The sequence below is a fragment of the Nannospalax galili genome, unplaced genomic scaffold, assembly GCF_000622305.1.
Source record: "Nannospalax galili isolate Female #2095 unplaced genomic scaffold, S.galili_v1.0 scaffold1349, whole genome shotgun sequence".
Lineage (NCBI taxonomy): Eukaryota > Metazoa > Chordata > Mammalia > Rodentia > Spalacidae > Nannospalax > Nannospalax galili.
Genome location: NW_008359755.1, coordinates 425,326 through 445,279, shown reverse-complemented (window position 1 = coordinate 445,279; position 19,954 = coordinate 425,326). Strand labels below are relative to the sequence as shown.

Genomic DNA, 19,954 nt, shown 5'->3' with positions numbered 1-19,954 from the left:
GCAGCACAGCACCATCTGAAAGAAAGGTGCTGGGCAGTTCTCTCTATTTGCAAGGCAGCATCACATCATTTTACAAATGAGGAAACAGCCCCACAGCAGGGAGTGTCCCTTCACTAGCACACATGCCTCTGTGCAGCAGAACTCTGGGGAGCCAGGCCTCTTTCCTCCCTACACTGGAGCCCTATGTCTGACCTGTCAACCAAGGTCTGTGAAACTTGAAATTCTTGTTTCTGCCGTGCTTTTTCTTCAAATGATTAATTTTGGGGGGAGAATTGATGACTGAATTGTTCCTAGACTTATAGAATAGATGTGGTCCCTACCTTGAGGGTTAAAAACTGATTGGAGGGGTGGAGAGATGGCTCAGAGGTTAAGAACACTGGTTCTTGCAGAAGACTGGGGTTCGAATCCGAACACCCACATGGCAGCTAACAACTGTCCGAAACTCCAGTTCCAGGGGATCTGACGGCCTCTTCTGTCCTCAGGCATGCACGACATGGGTGCACTTACTTACATGCATGCAATACACTCACACACATAAAATGAAAATAAATTATTTTAAAAAACTGATTGGAAATGAGATCCAATTATTGACTCACCCACTTTTTTTTTTTTTTTTTTAAATAAGATCTCTATATATACCCTACTAGCCTAGAACTTGCTGTATAGACCAGGCTGGCCTGGAACTCCACCAAAGGCAGAGTTCCACCTGCCTTTGCTTCTTGAGTGCTGGGACCAAAGGCATGTACTACCCTGCCTAGCTGGTTTGATGCTGCCTTTTGTTTGTTTGTTTGTTTGAGAAGGTTTGCTATGTCACCCAGGCAGGCCTCAAACTTGTGATCCTCCCACCTCAACCTCCTGGGTGCTAGCATTATAGGAGTGTGCCACCACATCTGAATTTCTTTGTACAAAGAACATAAGATACCACATATAAGACAACTTTGTGACAGAAGGCACTGTATCTGCGTAACTTAGAGCCAAATGCTGTGGTCCACACTTGGTGTTCTGTATGGAGCTGAAGAAACTGAAGACATTCTCAGCCAGTACCTTGATTCTTTTTTGAAATGGAATGTGCTATTCCTGAAATTAAAATAAAAATTTTCTTTTTCAGCAACTTTGGTTTATATTTTAATGTTTGCCTTGTTAGCAAACTGGTTGTTAATTTTTATAATAATATTGTGAAAATGTCAAGGCATTTCTAAAACCTGAAATGAGAAAGTTGAGTATTGTTATAATCATTTACTTTCCAAACTTAGTGGAAAGCAGTGATCATCATTTTTAGACAAAGAAAAATAGACTTCTCAAGGCTATGTAGCTTTTGTTTAAATTGAAATGTTACCTTTCCTTATTTTGCAGGAGAATAGTATGCAGAGTGGTGGTATCCTGGGCTGTTTTGTCACAGGTGCCCGGACAGCCACTCCACTCCGTTGGAGGGATGGCTTTTTCTTTTCCCTAACAAGCACAAAAGCAAAAGCTTGGCTACCTTCTGTGTCTCTGTGTCTGAAAACATTTGATAACAATCGACTCTACTTTGCCGTGATGTCACCCTCAAAGAATCATGACAGAGACTCTAATCTTAGACTTCTAAATATAATCTGCTAGTTCTCAACTTATTTCATGTACTCAGGAAAAGCAGTTGGCATTATGTAAGAGAGGAATTACAAAAACTGGTCCTCTCTGGTCCGTCATTGGCAGAACTTACCATTTTCTTGTATTTATGATCTTTTCTCTGTGTGCGTGTGCATGTGCTTGTATGTGTGTGTGCCATGGTATGTGTTTGGAGGTCACAGAGCAACTTTGAGGAGTTTTCTCCTTTCTCCCTGGGTTCTGGGGATCCAATTCAGGTCATCAGCCTTGCTGGGCAAGTGCTTTACCCACTGAGCCAGCTTACTGGTGGTAGAGTTGTCTGGCTCATGTGTTCACCACTGAGTCTCAAACTTAGAGTTGTAGAAAACACCAGAGAAACCAGTAGGCTGGAAGAGTCTCCAGTCTTACCAGACCAAAAAAGGGTGTACCAATGTAGCTTAATTCAACTTAGTAGAATCAATAAAAATTAACCAAAATCCTCAAAATATTTGGAGGTAAACTCTAAGTCAAGCAAAATTTTGAAGGGTCGCCAGAGCGGTTAGCTATTTAGGAGTCCTTTGATAAGGAGGGTAAGTGGTTCACAGAGAAGCTTAACTTAAACTCCAGGTCCCAGGTAGCTAGACAGACAGCAGCCATTCTAAATCCTCACTGGAGGAGACAATAGACAACTGCTTTAATAGGGTTTTTCTACTTTGAGTACAAGGGCCTCTGAAATGATTCAGCTTCTAGATAAGAAAGAAAAGGGCAAACTTGACTTTCTATTCTTTGGGGATAGGAGGCCACTGTAGATAAATCACATGGATTTTGAAAAGTCTTGCTTCTTTACCCTCCCAGAATCACGTGTAGAATATGCAGTAGGTGTCTAAACATAAAGTCACAGCCTCGTCTACTGACTAATTCAGGAATTCACAAGAAGCTATTGACATTGCCTTAGTCCATTTTCTGTTGCTATAACAGAATACCCCAGAATGGGTAATTTATGAAGGAAACATAAATATGTGTATACACACACACTCACACACTCATGCATACATACCATTTATATGTAAACTTTATTTGGTTGGTGAAGTCTTCATGCCACTTCAAAACAGGGCAGAAAAGCAGGGGGGAGAGCAGATGTGTGTGATAGAGACAATCTTCAGAAGCTAGGCACACTCACAGTAACCACTCATGGTTACTAATTTAGTCCCACGAAAGCATCCGTAATTCCTTCTTTTGGGTGGAATACTCATGACCCAAACACATCCATAAGGTCTGCATCCTACACCATCCTTCAGCATCATCATACTGGGACCCAGTTTACAATATGGGTTTTGGAGAAGACCAAACATACCCAAGCCGTTGCTGCTGCTATGTACAAAAGGGCTGAGAGCCAGCCTTGCTGGTCAGGGCCTGGCAGCAGGTATTGTGAGCAGAGTCCTTGCTGGCACTTCCAGTAGCTAGCTTTTCCTATATACTGGGCTGCTGAATTGTTTTATTTCTTTTAAATTCTTTTTGTAATTCCACTAAAGTGGAGTGTTTTTATTTAGAGCTGATATTTAGAATTACTTGAAGAAAGACTATGAGGCTGGAGAGATAGATGGCTCAGGGGTTGGGGACCCAAGTTAGTGTCCTAGCAGCCCCATAAGCCTGTAACTTCAACTCCATGGATCTGACGCCCATTTAGCACAGGCACCTGTACATTTGTGGTATACACACAGAGACACACACCAATTATAGACACACACATAAATAGAAATTTTAAACTCATACACGTTTAAGTTCTAAATGTGCCTCTGAATAAGAGGTGCATTGCCACAGGAGTCTGAAGCCTTTGCTAAGCCTTTGATGAGCTGTACTGCCTACCAACACACTTTTTGGCTGTTTTGCCCCTTCCTTGATGTCTTCAGTGTTTATTTGTTTTTTGAGGGAGGATCTCCCTGTAACCCCAGCTGGCTTGTAATTCACTGTGTAGCCCAGCCTGGCCTAGTTCTCACAGAGGTCCACCTGCCTCTGTCTCCTCAGTGCTAAGATTAAAGGCATGCATCACCCACCGGGCAGTTTCCACATTTTTTTTGGTGTTCTATGCTACCTCTATTTTTCCTCAACATCACATGTAGGTCAGAGTCTCCGGGAAACAAGACCCATCACCAAAGAAATGGATGGGGGGCCCTGCGGGGCAGTGCTTTGCTAAATAAAAATGTCACATGATGATGTCTGACTTTAAGCTTTTTTCTTTTTTTTTTTTGGTCTTTTTGAGACAAGGTTCCCTGTAGCCCTAGTTGATCTGGAACTCACTATATAGACCAGGCTGGCCTTGAACTCACAAAGATCTACCTGCCTCTACCTCCCTAGTGCTGGGACTAAAGGCATGGGCCACCACACCTAGCAAGGTAATTATTTTAAGAGTAGGGTCTGGCTATGTAGCCCAGTCTAGGCTCAGACTCCTCTAAGTGCTGAGGCTACGGGTGTGCACATGATAACCCTGCTAAGGAACTTTTAATTAACTTTTGAAGGAAGGTTGTGTAATTGAGTGTGTTGGTTTCCTTGACATATGACTGGACTTCCAAGAACAATAGGCTGTGCAGTTTGCAGAAGGAAACGTTGTATATTAAATGGCTATCCTCTCTCTTCCTCCTTATCCCTCTTCTGCTTTCAGTGGTGCTTCATGCTCCACCCCCAACCAAGATCAAACGGGAGCTTCATAGCCCCTCCTCTGAGTTGTCATCCTGTAGCCATGAGCAGGCTCTTGGTGCTAACTATGGAGAAAAGTGCCTCTACAACTACTGGTAAGTGGAGCCAAGGCAAAGCTGCTCAGAAAGGCTCTGGAAGTAGCCATCTAGTTGAGAGTTCTGGTTTTCTCCAGCCCGCCCTGGGACAGAACATACCTCTCTCTTCCAGTGTAATCTGGGTGTAGCCCATTCCGTTGGGACCATTATATGCTATACAGGAAAGGCAGAAACTTTCATTAAAGTGTTAGGGCTCTACAGGGAACCAAGATCTGTTAGTCTTTGCTTGGAGTACTGGGGCATTTGATCTGTGGCTTTGAGGCAGGTAATATATACTTCTTCCTGTCTACCATATGTTAATGTGAACTTTAAGCACCAAGGAAGTAATCTTCAAATCAGAATAAACAGAAAATATCCCGATACTTGTGCCCTTTACTTAAGAATATCCAGGCCTCAAGAATAAAGCTTTAATTTTAATCATTCTGTGCTCTAAAAGGTAAACATAGATCTGTCTGGAAAGAGAGAAGAGTTTTTAATTTAAGTGGCATTGCATCAGAAATTTACCTTCCACTGAGAGTCTAATTCCTGGGAACCCTGGAATACTTTGATGAGGGGACCTGAGAAGGCCCATACGTTGGCCTCACCCATCCACCCCTACAGGAGCAAACACAGAATTCTTTTAGAAGGAGGGAAAAAAGGAAACCGGAAGCAGAAGCTAAAATTATCTTTGAGAAAAAAAGCACTAGAAGTGTTAAACAAGTGCCTTTGACGCAGTGCATTTGTCACCTCTCAGAGGTACAAATCTTCCCTTGGGGCTGGAGCAATTTAACTATGTTAATGCTGTCATTTCCTGGCAACAAGGGGTTGCAAACTAGTGTTCTGCTGGACCTAGCAACCTGTGCTTTAGGTTTCACTGCCCCTAACGTTTCCTTCTCTTTTTCTGTTTACAGTGCCTACGATAGGAAGCCTCCTTCTGGGTTCAAGCCATTAACCCCTCCTACGACTCCTTTGTCACCTACCCATCAGAATTCCCTATTTCCCCCACCTCAGGCAACTCTGCCCACCTCAGCTCACACCCCTGGAGCTGGCCCAGTTCAAGGGGTGGGCCCTACCCCCACCCCTCATTCGCTTCCAGAACCTGGATCACAGCCGCAAACATTTGTGGTACCCCGGCCACCACATCAGCCCCTGCAGATGCCAAAGATGATTCCTGAAAACCAGTATCCATCAGAACAGAGGTGGGTGCCACTCTGGACTCAACTGTACTTCATTTGCTCCTCACCAGCAGAGAAGCAGCAGCTAGTCCTATTGGGCAGGTGCCTATAAAGTTCTCATTCCACTGGGGCATCCTGTCTGATAAGACTGCCTTTTATATACCACCAGGTATTCAAGATGTTTTATTGCAATATCCTTAGGAAGCAGGTGCTGCCCACCCCTTAGAGCCCTAGTCAATCTATTGACAATACCCCCACCCCCAGCCCTTGGAAGTTTTTAGGCCTCTCATTGGATAATGCCTGAGGACTGAATTGTAATTTAAGCTACTCCTAATTGCATTATCATTTTACTTAACATTTGGGGAAGATTTTGAGTAACAGAAGGCATTATTAGCCATCTGTTTAGCACGTTTCAGCAGTAGGAGATTAGCTAGGAATGTTACTTATAATGCCTGCGGGGTTTTTTTTGTTTTTTTTTTTTTGTTTGTTTTGGTTTTATTTTTGGTCTTCTGGAGATAGGGTCTCTCTGTAGCCCCAGCTGACCTGGAACTCGCTATGTAGACCAGGCTCGCCTCAAACTCACAGAGATCTGCCCTCAAACTCACAGAGATCTGCCTGCCTCTGCCTCCCAAGTGCTGGGACTAAAGGCATACGTCACCATACCCGGCTCTAATGTCTGCTTTTGAGATAGGAATCTAGTTGTGCTCCAAGTAGTTTTACAGTCCTAATAGTTGAGGCATCAGGGGAACTTGACTAAAGTCTGTCTTTCATTAATCAAAAAGTAAAGGTAGAAAGGGGATCTGGCTTTCTAAGGCCATTGTCTGGTATTCTAAAAACTTGGCTGTTTCTGGGCTTACTTTATGTTATCCTCAGTCTTGGATGATGAGATAATAATTGTCAATGATGTCACCAGGGGCTGTGAGATGTTGTCCACTGCTCCTCATTTCTATCTCACTCTGGAGGTGGATGGAAAAGGGATGTAGTTGGAGGCTTCTGCAAGCCCGGGATCTTATTTGGAGGTTTCTTTGATTATGGTCATCTGGCTGCTTGATGTTTATCCCCTTGTTAAGGCCAAGAGTCACAGACATTTGTACAGGGCCCTGAGGGTGAATGTTAGTTAGTCGGGGGCAGAAAGGGACTTGGATGTTCCAGACTCTGGATCAGGACTGGGCCTCTTGTCACCACCCAGAGCTCTTGAAAAAGAGCAGCTTCCATCAAGCTTCAGTAGTTGTTATGCTCTCAGTGTTGTTGTTCTTCAAGGGAATTGGTGTTTTTATGTAAAAAGTAGTTTGTTTTTTAGGTTGACAACCGATTAAAGTAAAAACACTACTTGACAGACAAAGCAAAGCCTTTCTGTGGGCTGTCTGTAAACTCTGGCCTAAATACCCTTTTTATTTTGCTAGTTTGGAGTTGCTCAGTCTGTACAGTGCTTGCTGTGAGGACACGAGGACCTACCTACCCAAGTTGGTTTCTCAGAACCCATGTTAAAAAGTTAGAAATGATGGTGCCTGCTCAGAAGGCGGAGACAGAGGTGCTCACATACACAAGTGCAGATTTTCTTGTTCTACCCCTGAGATTTGAGTTGGTGGATCTGGTGTATGACATTCATATGTTGTTGTCACACTTGAAAATGTCGTGGTTAGATGCTCCTACCTCACTCACCCTACCCAATGTGGTTGTGGTTTGTTTTGTTTTGTTTTGGCTGGGTCTTCCTAGTCCTAGGCCACCTGGAAGTCACTATGTGGACTAAGCTGGCCTTGATCTTACAGAGATCCACGTGCCTCTGCACCCAAGGTCTGGGATTAAAGGCACAAGCCACTGTGTCCAGTGTGTCTTTATTAAGTGAGATTATAGACAGATTACCCAGTACTCTGAATCCCTGAATATTGTTCATGTTGTCATTCTCTACTGATGAATATTCTTATACTTGTGTAATCCCAATTAAATAAAAATAGGACTAGTTTTGTTTCTAGATACTGGGAGCACTCAGAAAATGAGACATTCCAAATCATAGGTGTGGTTTTGTAACAGTAATTGGCATTGTTTTGCTTATGAGGTGCTTAATCTGTTCAGTTGAAAGGTCTTTTTGAGACTTAAAAACAGATTGGTACCCTTTTCCTTAGACTGCATTTAGCCCAGCCTCTTACTTATCCTCAATATATGTTTTTTGATAATGGTGATAGTCTGCTAGGCTCATACTTTAAACAATTAAAATATAATGTAGGTAGTCTAGAGATGCTAATAGTTAAGAGCACTGGCTGGACCCAGATTTGATTCCCAGCACCCACATGTAGCTAACAGCTGTCAGTAACTGCAGTTCCAAGGGATCAAACAACCTCTTCTGGCCTTCGAGGGCATTGCGCAACATGGGTACACCTTCATACATGCAGGTAAAACACTAATACACCCAATATAAAAATAAGTTTTAAGATAATGTAGGGTGGGGCAGGCACTCTGTGAGATCTCTGTGAGATCAAGGCCAGCTGGTCTCCATGAGTTCCAAGCCAGCTGGGGCTACAGGGAGATCCTGTTTCAAAAAGACCAAGATAAGTAAATAAAATAAAATATAATGTCAGTATATTCTTAATGTTCCATATAATCATACTATATAATTCTCTACAACTATGTTTATTTTTAGAAGATAAATACTGTATTTGAAAGCTGTGATTTATATTGGTGGTTCCTCCCACACAGGAGAGAAAATCATGTAATTTGTCATGTTCGGGCATATTCCATATATCCTGATAGACCAGCTGCTCCTTGAGTCTGTGTGCTTTTCCTTCAGCCAGACCAGTCTTGTGCAGTTTTTTACCCAGCTACTTAGGATGGGCTCATGTACTAGGAACTATTATGTTCGGCTCATAGTGGCTACATATGTTTTTGTCTTTTATTATATCGTATCTTATGGTATCAAGAGTTGAGGAAAACCTTACAATTTTAACTGAATTTGAAGAAATGTGACATCTAAGAACTTTGAAATACTCTATTGTCTCACACTATTGACATCAAGAAAAACAGAACCCCAAGAAAAGATAAAAATTTAAGAAAATGCTTTTGTGGGACTGGAGAGATGGCTCAGCGGTTAAGAGCACTGGCTACTCTTGGAGAGGACCACCCACACGGTGGTTGTGTCTTTAACTCCAGTTCTAGGAGGCCCAGTGCTGTCTTCTGGTCTCCAAGGCGCACATACATACATGAAAGTAAAATATTCATACACGTAAAAATAAATAGTACATTTGTATTTTTTAAAAAGGAAATCCTCAGCTGGATGTGGTGGTGCACACCTTTAATCCCAGCACTTGGGAGGCAGAGGCAGGCAGATCTCTATGGGTTTGAGGCCAGCCTGGTCTACAAAGAGAGTTCCAGGCCAGCTGGGGACTACAGGGAGACCCTGTCTCAAAAACAAGAGAGAGAGAGAAAGAGAGAAAAAGAGAGAGAGAGAAAGAGAGAGAGAGAGAGAGAGAGAGAGAGAGAGAGAGAGAGAGAAAGGAAAATGCTCTTATACTGGTGGAAAAAAATTCCTTAAGAGCACGTGTTCTGGTAGACATCTGTGCTATCAACAGAATATAGTACCTAGTCATCAAGAGGTCAGCCATGTTTCTTCTGGCAGAGGAGAATGTTGACCTGCTAAGGACAGTCTCCCTAGTGGTTATGATCCAGATCTAATGCCTATAGGGATGCACGTTTTCTGGAACTTTGTGATTTCACAGAAACAATGATGCTCAATAAATTAGGAGATTACTTCCTGTCAAAGTCCATTCCTTATAAATTGTGATTCACCATTGCCCTTCGGATGTTGCTGTGGTTACAGGAAAGGATTGACTTTGAGTCATGTGTGTAACTTGGCCTGCATTAAAGTGAATGTATCTCGCTTCCACATGCCTGGCTGATAGCATGTTGTGTGTGGCAGCACAGTTTTCACTTTGGGATCTGAAACCAAGTTTATTGAATGCCTCATGAAGCCTCTTTGGCAGAATGAGTAATGTATGCCTAGTTGGAGTGTAGTGTGGTTTTTTGTTTTGTTTTTAATTCTGAATCTTAAAACTAGTTTCCAGTATTTCACTGTTTGCTATAAGGTTTTTTTTTTTGTTACCTTTCGTTCGGCTAAAAGAAATTCCCTTCCACTCCTCACTTAGGACAAGTTGACAAGAACTAGTGCTAAATCTATCAAACAATGCTTCTATCTCTATTAAAATGATCAAATGATTTTCTTTTCCTTCAACAATGTGTATTGTGTGTATTTGCTGACTTCTATGAAACCAACCTTGCACTCTTGGAACAAACCCAAGTTGTTTATTACTGATCAACCTTTTTTTTTTTTGGTTTTTTTGAGACAGGGTCTCCCTGTAGCCCCAGCTGACCTGGAACTCGCTATGTAGACCAGGCTGGCCTCGAACTCACAGAGCTCCGCCTGCCTCTGCCTCCCAAGTGCTGGGATTAAAGGTATTACTGATCAACTTTTATCTTTTACATTTATTTAATATATATGTGTGGGCATGTGCATAGCACAGCAGGAATATGGAAGTCAGAGGCCAACTTATAAGAGTCAGTTCTCCCACTTATAAGTGGGTTCCAGTGATTGAACTCAAGTGTGGTCAGACTTTGCAGCAAGCGTCTTGACCCACTGAGCCATCTCACTGACCCACTTACCTTCTGTATGTTGCCAAACTTGGTTTTTTAGTCATACGTTTAGGACGTCTGCATTTGCATTTGTGATTGAGAAATGCGTTTTTTCTTTCAGTGTCCTTTTTGGGTGTCAGCCTTGAAGTTGTGCTCATCAAATGCAAAGAAGGTTTCCTTTATATTGGAATATTTCATATTAAAAAATGGTAATTTTTTGTTTGAAGGTTTTGAAGAGGTTACCAGTCAAACTACTTGTTCCTGACACTTCTTTTGTGGGAAACCGAGTTGTTTCACCCTTTTAGAATTTGACTCTGAATTTCTATTTAGTTCAGTAAACTGAATGAAAACATTTTTTCTATGAATTTGTCCATTTTATGTTTTTTTAAATTAATTGACACAAAGTTGTCCATGATACCCTTTTAAAAGCCTAGTAATGGCATCTGTTGTCTCTTTTTAAATTGAGAGCTTTTTTAACGTCGGCAGATACTGTTGACTTTTCAGCAAATCAGCATTTACCCTTGTTTGTTCTGTCAAGTGTCTGTTTTGCTGCGTTCCGCTCTGCTAGATTATTATATGCCTTTTCTGTGGGTTTGTTGTGTTTCTGTAACTGCTTTGGTTGGATTATTTCTTCTTCTGTCTTTAAGCCTTTTTCTTTTTAGAATGAGCATATACCCAAATAGCATTTCTCCTAAGGCTAGGATGACCATACATTGATGGATTTTCCCAGGTCACCAAGCATTTATGCTTTGCCTGACTTTCCCCTTCCACTCCCTGCTTACACAGTCAGCTACTTCTAATTACCTTATCCAAATCCTTCTTCATTTATATTGCCCAAGTTACAATCTATGATATTTTAATGAGTTCTAAGTGTTTTCTATCATTCTTTCCATCTTGAAGTTTGTTATAAATACCTTTCTAAATTTCTGAACATTGGCTTTTCTGGTCCTTGGAACAAGTGCATTTTTGCTTAAATATCATTAACAGAATATTGAAAAATCACTGTAGAAACAGTTTAAACAGGGATGAGGAAATGGCTCTAGGTTAAGAGTGCTTGCTGCTCTTCCAGAGGACCCAGTTCAGTTCCCAGCACCCACATCAGGCAGCTCACTACCATCTCTTAACTGCAGCTTCAGGCAATCTGAAGCCCTCCTCTAACCTCCAAGGGCACCCCTGTGTGGCCTACATTCAGACACATGTATACACACAAATAAAAAATAAATCTTGCTGGGTGTGGTGGCACATGCCTATATACCCAGCACTTGGGAGGCAGAGGCAGGCAGATCTCTGAGTTCAAGGATAGCCTGGTCTACATAGTGAGTTCCAGGACAGCTAGGGCTACAGGGAGACCCTGCTTCAAAAAGACCGAAAAAAAAGAAAAAGAAAAAATCTCTTTGAAAACACAAATAAACCCAGTTTAGGCCTGTGACTTCAGAGTCACCGACTGGTAGACCTGGAGCTGAATCCCAACTCTGCTACTTGTAGGGGCTGGCATAAGACAGGTACTTCCCAAGTGTGGGATCCACAGTCTGTGCAACTATGCCTGGCTGAATTTTACTTTAAATTTTTTAAAATGTATTTTGTGAAGGTGGGGAGTGCATGGCACACTGAACTTGTGGAAATCAGAGGCCAACTTGCAGGAATTGTTGTCTCCTACCATGTGGGTCCCAGGGGTCAAACTCAGATGGTCAGACTTGGTGGCCAAGTCATCTTGCTGGCCCTGAATCTTTTTTGGTTTGGTTGTTGTTGTTGTTGTTTGTTTGTTTGCTTGTTTTTTGAATGGGGGTCTCCCTGTGACTCCAGCTGGTCTATGTCTCACAGAGATCACCTGCCTCTGCCACCCAAGTACTAGAATTAAAGACATATACTGCCATGCCCAGCTGGCCCTGAATTTTTAAATATCACTTTGGGAGCCAGTGAGATGGCACAGCAGGTAGAAGTGTGTGCCACAAAAGCCTAAAGTTCTGAATACAGGGCAATCCTTGGAACCAACATAAAATGTTGACAGAGAGAACCAGGTCTTGAGATATGTGATCTGACCTCCACACACATGCCCACATACCATACACAAACAATAATAATAATAATAATAATAATAATAATAACTTGTTTATATTTTTTTGGTCTTTTTTGAGACAGGGTCTCCTTGTAGCCCCAGCTGTCCTAGAACTCACTATGTAGACCAGGCTGGCCTTGAACTCACAAAGATCTACCTGCATCCGCCTCCCAAGTGCTGGGATTAAAGGTGTCCCAGCTAATAATAACGTTTTTTTAAAGTCACTTACTTCTATAAACATACCCCCCCCCTCCCCGGTCTTTTTGAGACAGGGTCTTTCTGTAGCCCCAGCTGTCCTGGAACTCAGTGTGTAGACAAAACTGGCCTTGAACTCACAGAGATCCACCTGCCTCTGCCTCCTGAGTGCTGGGGTTAAAGGTGTGAGCCACCACGCCCGGCTATAAACATACTTTTAAAAATGATGTAGATACTACAGACTTAGAAACTTCAGTTGCTTTTTTTTTAAAGTTTTTAAAAAGATAAGCCTTGCCAGGCCTGGTGGCACACACCTTTAATCGCAGCACCTGGGAGGCAGAAGCATGTGTATCTCTATGAGTTAGAGGCTAGCCTGGTCTACATAGCAAGTTCCAGGCCAGCTGGGGCTACAGAGAGACCCTGACTCAAAAAGATCAAAAGATAAATAAATAATAAGATAGAATGCAAGCCTCCCTTTCTCCCTCATCTTTTATTATTAGAGGACTGTATAGGCAACAGATACTTTCACCATTTGACATCCATTCACGTCATGTTTGTATTGCTTTGCATCTCCAAGCTTTGATCTTGAGAAATTAGACAAAGGTCTAGGCCTAGAAAGTGTGTGTTTGTTCGTGATCTCATGTTTTAGCACAGTTTAGATGGACCTGTTGAGTCTAAGCAGTGTTGATGAGCTTCAAGGAGCCCTGAGAGTTGTTGTAGAATTCTTCAGTTGCTTTGAGGGATGGTGTCTGTCAGTATAAATATTTATTTTCTTGCCATATAGTCCAAGCAAACTAGACACTAAAAAATAAAACTCATCACTCTTTCTGAAAAAAGAGAATGGCTATGATAGGCAACTCATGGATCTGACTTTGATTTGTGTATCTGGCAATCTTCTTGTAAGGTTTTCATGTTGGCATAGGTGAGTTTAGCCAGGAGACTGAAGGTCCTATGTGTTGAGAACTTAATGTGCCAGTTACAGGCATCGTCTTGTGCAATCTTTACAGCTGTCTTGGGGCAGGTGTTCCTGTTCGGCCTTAGTTGACTGATGAGAAAGCTGAGCCAAAATTGTACAAGGTAGCAAGTGGTAAAGACAGACTTTCAAGCTCAGCCTGTCACTCAACTATGCTGTTTCTCTGTGTCCCATCATCTTCTCTTAGCCTTAACAGTAAGAAGTGTGTAGTGATTCTTGTCAGGTTTTACATGTCCTCTCTACGCCCCACTCTGAACTGGCACTATATTATCTGGGGACCCTAGCCATTGTGCAGTCCTTGAATCTGCACTTTTCTCTTTTTTTTCTTTTCTGTTAGCATTGTGTTTACTCTGTTGGCAGCCGAGACCAAAAAGGAAATGCAGAAAAAGCATCTAACGATTTTTATAATGTAAACCAAATGTTGGTGGCGTGGGTGTGCTCTTGGGAGGCAAGGCGCTATATAAATCTGAAAAATAAATAACTGTTCCTTTAAATAAACTAGCACTGCAGAAGCCTTACTCAGTAGTCCAGCTCACTTGGCTCACCAAATGTGAGTGCATTGCACGTGAGCTCTGTTGGTCCTGGGTGGGATGGGAGAGAGAGAGACTTGGTAGAGAAGGAGCTGCTGCTCCCTTGGAAATGAGTCCTCAGTGAGAAGCAGCATTGTCATAACTGTTTAATGTAGACAACACATTCTTAGATTCTTCAAAAAGATGGCTGAGGGGAAAGGGGTTCAAATGAAGGTCAGTGAGTAAAGTTCACAGGATGTATTTTGAGGACTAGAGCTGAATTACTTTACTAATCTGTACAAATAGCAATTATGCAACAAGCTCTGAGAGAATCTTTCTTCTGTGTTGCTCTTGTGATGCCCCCCCCCACCCCCAAATCCCCTTTGCCATCCCTATTCTCAAAGAACACTGGTCCTGTCCTTTGAGATTTGTCACGAATTCTGGGACTATGCCAGGAGTGAATAGTTGCTGACTTTCCATATGGAAGCATCTATTCCAGAGGAGGCCATCCCAGGCCAACTCCAGAGTTTGATCTGGAAGGTGAGAACATGAGCAAGCGGAAGTGGGGCCTTGGGTCCTGCCAGCTGCTCTGGTTACAAACCTCGTGCAAGCCATCTTGGAGCCATCAAAGGGAACTGACTTGTGGAGGTCACCTCTGGAGGTGCTGACATGGTAGCAGAGGGAGAGAAAATGGGAAGGGTCTGCCTCGTTCCACTTTCTTCTAAGAAACATAAGGTTTGGGCAATTAATAAGAATAAAGCCTAAAGAATATCTTTTGCTTTTCTTCTCCGAATACTTTCCCTTCAGATTTACAGCATACTGCTGTGTTCTAAATGTCAAGCCTAAACTTGAGTTGCGAATTTATGCTTCTCAGAGACCCCTGAAGGGTTTCCTTAAATAATGGCGACCTTGAAACACCGGTTTCTAGTGAAGCTTTGCTGCAGTACACCTGCACGCACCCAAGTGAAAGTCTCTCAACACCCTAGACTAGAAAACTGTTGTACAATGTATTGCCGATATTAGCCTGGCAGATTCAGATGCTTTTGTGTCTGGTATAAAAGGACGTGAATGTGGAGCTGGAGAGATGGCTCAGTGATTAAGAGCTCTGGCTGCTCCTGCAGAGGACCTGGGTTTGGTTCCTAGCACACACATGGCAGCTAACAACCATCTGTAACTCCAGTTCCAGGAGAATCCAACACCCTCTTCTGTCCTCCACAGGCATTGCACACACAGGTGCACTTAACATACTTAGACACATAAAAAATTATATACATGACCTCACTCAGGTCATATGAGGTGATTTTTCTCCTTTCTTTTTTTTTCCTTATACCTCTTGCAGAAGAATGGTAAAAATCCACCTAGGAGCATTGCATGCCATGCTGCACCCTGATCTGAACAGTTTTATCTGCACCCAGATCCCTGCAGAAGATTTTAAGTCTTGATATTCTAGAAATCTGTTAGCCACCTGTTGCCACAGATTGACTCAAATCTAAGTCAAATTATTTAGTTAACTCTTATTAGTAGGGTTCATGCTTTAAGTGGAAAGTATGCTGTTATATTGCTATAGGATTATACAATGAACTTTAAAACTGTTGGGCTGAGAGTGTAGCTGACTAGTAGTGCCTGTGCTTTGCATGTGTGAGGCTCTTGATTGAGCTGCTGGCACCAAAAATAAAAATGAAAACTTACTGAAAATAGTTGTTCTAAACCCTTTACTTTTTCCTTGACTCTGTTTCCTACACCTGCCTAAGAAAATCAGATTTTTTTTTTTTGCATACACACGTATGTATTGTGCACATATGTGTGTGCATGTGGAAGCCTAAGGTTGATAGCAGGTGCTCTCCTCTGCCTCTCTCCACCATATATATTGAGTCAGGTTCTTACTGAACTCAGAGCTCACAGTTCCCTGACTACCCAGTTTGTTCTAAGGACTCTCACTCTCTCTCCCTCGTGGATGCTGGGAATGCAGTCTCACCCATTTAGCTTTTATTTGGGTTTTGAGAATCCAGCAGGGTTTGCATCTGGATTTATCTGACAACTAAAGAACACTAAGAATATTTACTAATAAAAAAAAACAAAACAAAACAGAAGGCCAGGCATGGTGGCACACGCCTTTGATCCCAGCACTCGGGAGGCAGAGGCAGGAGGATCTCTGTGAGTTCAAGGCCAGCCTGGTCTACATAGTGAGTTCCAGGACAGCTGGGGCTACAGGTAGACCCTGTCTCAAAAAGACCAAAAAACAAACAAACAAAAAGAATATTTACTAATAACCAAAAAGTGTTCTCTTGTTTTATCTTACAAAAATGTTTATTCATATATGAACAAAAAGGGGAAATCCCCTAAAATCATAACCACTCCAAAGAGAGTATTGTCATTTAAGTATAACTCTTGGGGTTGGAGATGTAGCTCTGTGGTTAAGACTGGTCTTGCAGAAGACCTGGGTTCTTTTCCCAGCACCCACTTGGCAACTAATAGCCATTCATAACTCCAGGTCTAGGAGCTCCAGGGCCATCTTCTGACCTCTGCAGGCATTTGGGTACACTCAAATTCTTGTAGGCAGTTTACTCAGACACATAAAACTAATAAATAAAGCATTTTAAGTATAACTTAACCCCAGTTTTGTAGAACTATCATAATTGATTTTTGCACAGCTTAAATGTTCAGTGTATTATTGAATCAAAAATGCCTTTCCAGGTTTTTGCACATTTGTATATTTAGTGGTTGCTCTCATCTAATGACCACGTAACAATGTACTTAGCCAGTTCCCTTGTTAGACATTTGTGTTGGCGTTTGTCTTTGTAGCTGTTTGTAGTCATTTAGAATTCAAATGCTGTTGATATGTGCCAGACACAGAGCTCACTTTTTTTTCCCCCAATCAGGGCCTTGCTCTGTGGCACTGACTGCCCTGGAATTGACTATGTAGACCAGCCTGGCTTTGAACTCAGATCTGTCTACTTCTGCCTTCCAAGTGCTAGGATTAAAGGCATGCACCACCACACCCAGCTAAAAAATTTTAATAATCTTTGAGAATTTCATACAGGCATATGGTATGTTATGGTCATGTTCATCCCTGATTCCTCCCAGATCCATCCCCTCACCGCTCCCAACTTTCTGTGTTCCTGGATTCTATTCCCTTAGTAAATGTATCTTTCTTGTGCCAGTACCATGTTGGTTTTACTACTATGGCTCTGAAGTGTAACTTGAAATTCAGGAATGGTGGTAATTCCTACAGTGTTTTTATTGTTCAGGATTGTTTTGGCTTTCTAGGGTGGGTCTTTTGTGCTTCCATAGGAATTTTTTAATGTTTCTGTGAAGAATTAGAGGATTGATGGGAATTGCATTGAATTTGTACGTTGGTTTTTGTAGAATACTTATTTTCACAATATTGATTCTACCAATCCATGTGCACCGGAGGTCTCTTCATCTTCGGTCAATTTCTTTCTTTGATGTTTTAAAGTTTTCATTGTATACATCTTTCACTTCCTTGGTTAGATTTATTTCAAGGTAATTTTTACAAAAACCTTATTGAGAATTTCATACATGCACATAAGGTGTTTTGATCAAATCCATGCCCACTCCCGCCCCTTCAACATTCCCTGCTTTGAAGAAGTAACCCTAAAATCTTTTAAGGATTAGGTACAAGCTCCCAAATACTTTTGACAATTTTTGGCCATGGAACAGAGTATGTTGCTAACAGGCCCAAGGACAATTTGACTTTTAGCCCAGAAACTGGCTACATTTCTTTGGGGTCTCTTTACCCTGACTGCCTAGCCAATTCCTACCTCCTAGTCTCATCATGCCATCCTCTGAAGGGGTTACCCAAATTGCCAATAGGGAACAGGGATGCGGACCTCTTTGGCTTCTTCCATGCTGAACAGGGACCCAGGGTGAGGCAATTGGAGTACACCTTCAGTGGGTCTATCTAAAAGACTCCCAAATTGCATAACTCTTATCTCTAAGGGGAAAAGAAAGTCCTTGAATCGTGACTAGGAGATGTGAAGGAGAAGTAAAGGCAAGAGTAATTAGCATTACGAGTTCTAGACAGGGAACCAGAAACACAGACAGAACAGGGCAATTTTCAAATGTTCATATGAGAGTCCATTGGAGTTTCTTGACAAGGACTTCCAAAAGCATCCCTCTATTGGGTTCTTCGTAAGTTTTCTTTTGTCTCCCAAGGCTGGACTAGTCGGCTAGGAAGAGTGGCTGGAAAGAGTGGCTGGATATTCAGGTGAGGGCCCAGTGACCCTGTTTGGCCTTCCTTTAATGAACGAGCACAACTGTCAACAAGCCCAATTGTGACTATGTTTAGAGATCAGGCTCAGCCGAAATCGTAATGATGGTAGTTATTTCATGCAGAAGGGACTGCTGTATAGCATCATCTTATTAAAAGGACCTGGCATTTAAAATGATTTTGTGCTGGGCATGGTGGCGGATGCCTGTAGTCCCAGCACTTGGGAGGCAGAGGCAGGCGGGTCTCTATGAGTTCCAGGGCAGCTGGGGCTACAGGGAGACCCTGCTCAAAAAGACCAAAAAAAAAAGGGATTTGGTGCTAGGGGCCACATATGGAGGAGAATATACGTAGTTTATTTTTCTGAGTCTGTGTTACTTCACTTAGTATAACAGTTTCTAGATCCATCCATTTACCTACAAATTTCATTATTTCATCTTTACTGCTAAATAGAATTCCATTGTATAAATATACCACATTTTTGTTAACAACTCGTCAGTTGAGGGACACAAGTTGCTTCCATCTCTTAGCTATTGCGAAAATAGCAGCAACAAACATGGTTGTACAAGTGTCTCTACAATAGGATGAGTCTTTTGGGTATATGCCAAGGAGTGGTATAACCAGGTCATATGGTAGGTTCATTTTTAGTTTTTTAAGAGTTCTCCACGCTGTTTTCCATAGAGGTTGCATGAATTTGCAATCCCACCAGCAGTGAGTTATGGGGCACGCAGTCCGGCGGGGATCGGTCCCCTGGTCTCAGTCGCGCGCCCTGGAAGGCTGCGAGTTCCACGGGCGTCTGTCTCTGGCCGCGCGTCGCTGTCCGCCGCTTTAGTGCTGAAAGTCTCGCAGCACGGTGGCTCCGCGTCTGTTGTGGCAGCAGGTCTCTCGCGGGTTGCTGGTTCTCTGCTGCTTCTCCGTGTCTCTGTGGGTCTCTGCTACCGGAGCGTGTCTGGTCGGGTACCGCCCTAATTTTCCCCTGTGCGCTTTTCCTCAAGATGCGAGATCCACTGGCCACTGGATCACGCGGGAGAGCGCGAGGCGGCTGAAGCTGGGTGTCCGTGAGTCGGTGACGGAGGAATGCTGCCCCCCGGAGAGGCTGGATCGCCGGCAGCAAGACACAGGACTCAGCCTAGTCCGTGTTACAGCTTTATTAAATGACTCTGCTTGGCTTCAGGTCTCAGTGTTTCAGCTCCTAGCTCCTAGTGATCCAGCTCTCTATTATTGAGAGAAGACTGGGATATTCTATTCCATGGGGGTAGTGGTAAAAGCTTTGGCTGATAGATACTTTGTGAGGTACTCTATTTGCATATGGAAGTGGGCTCCTGCCATGCTGCCAGACCGCTGACTGCCTGAAAAATCACACAGGAAAGCGTGGTATTTCCAGAGCCAGAGGCCATGTTTATGTTGGGGCATTGGCGGGCACTTCAAAAGGTGAGTCAGGAGGATGCTAGGAAAAGCACTCTATTGTTAAAAGGAGTCCCTGCATTTACGCCGAGCCCGTGGGCTATCTGGTCATGGAGGAACTTCTACTTCACACAACAGGGGTCCCCAACAGTGAGTGAGCATTTTCCTTTCTCCACATCCTCACCAGCATTTGGTATCATTTGTTCTCTTGATCCTAGCCAGTCTGATTGGGGTAAAGGGATACCTTAGGGTGGTTTTAATTTGCATTTCGCTAATTACTAACAATGTTGAACACCTTTTGAGATGTTTCCTAGCCATCTTTATTTCTTCCTTTGAGAACTCTCTGTTTAGATCTTTAGCCCATCTTTTAATTGGGTCATTTGGTTTCTCAAGTCTTTGTTTTTTTGAGTTCTTTATATATATTCTGGATGTTAAACCTCTGTCAGATGTGTCACTGGTGAAG

General features: G+C 42.7%; 1 protein-coding gene across 3 annotated transcripts in view; it reads left to right on the top strand.

Moving 5' to 3' along the window:
* Etv5 (ETS variant 5) overlaps positions 1 to 19,954 on the top strand; it is a 76,612-nt gene that overhangs the window by 25,801 nt on the left and 30,857 nt on the right. For all 3 annotated transcript variants that reach the window (XM_008823622.2, XM_029558913.1, XM_008823623.2), the window contains exons 6-7: positions 4,223 to 4,352; positions 5,243 to 5,530. In XM_008823622.2, the coding sequence (XP_008821844.1) occupies positions 4,223 to 4,352; positions 5,243 to 5,530 (418 nt within the window). The remainder of the gene's footprint in view (positions 1 to 4,222; positions 4,353 to 5,242; positions 5,531 to 19,954) is intronic.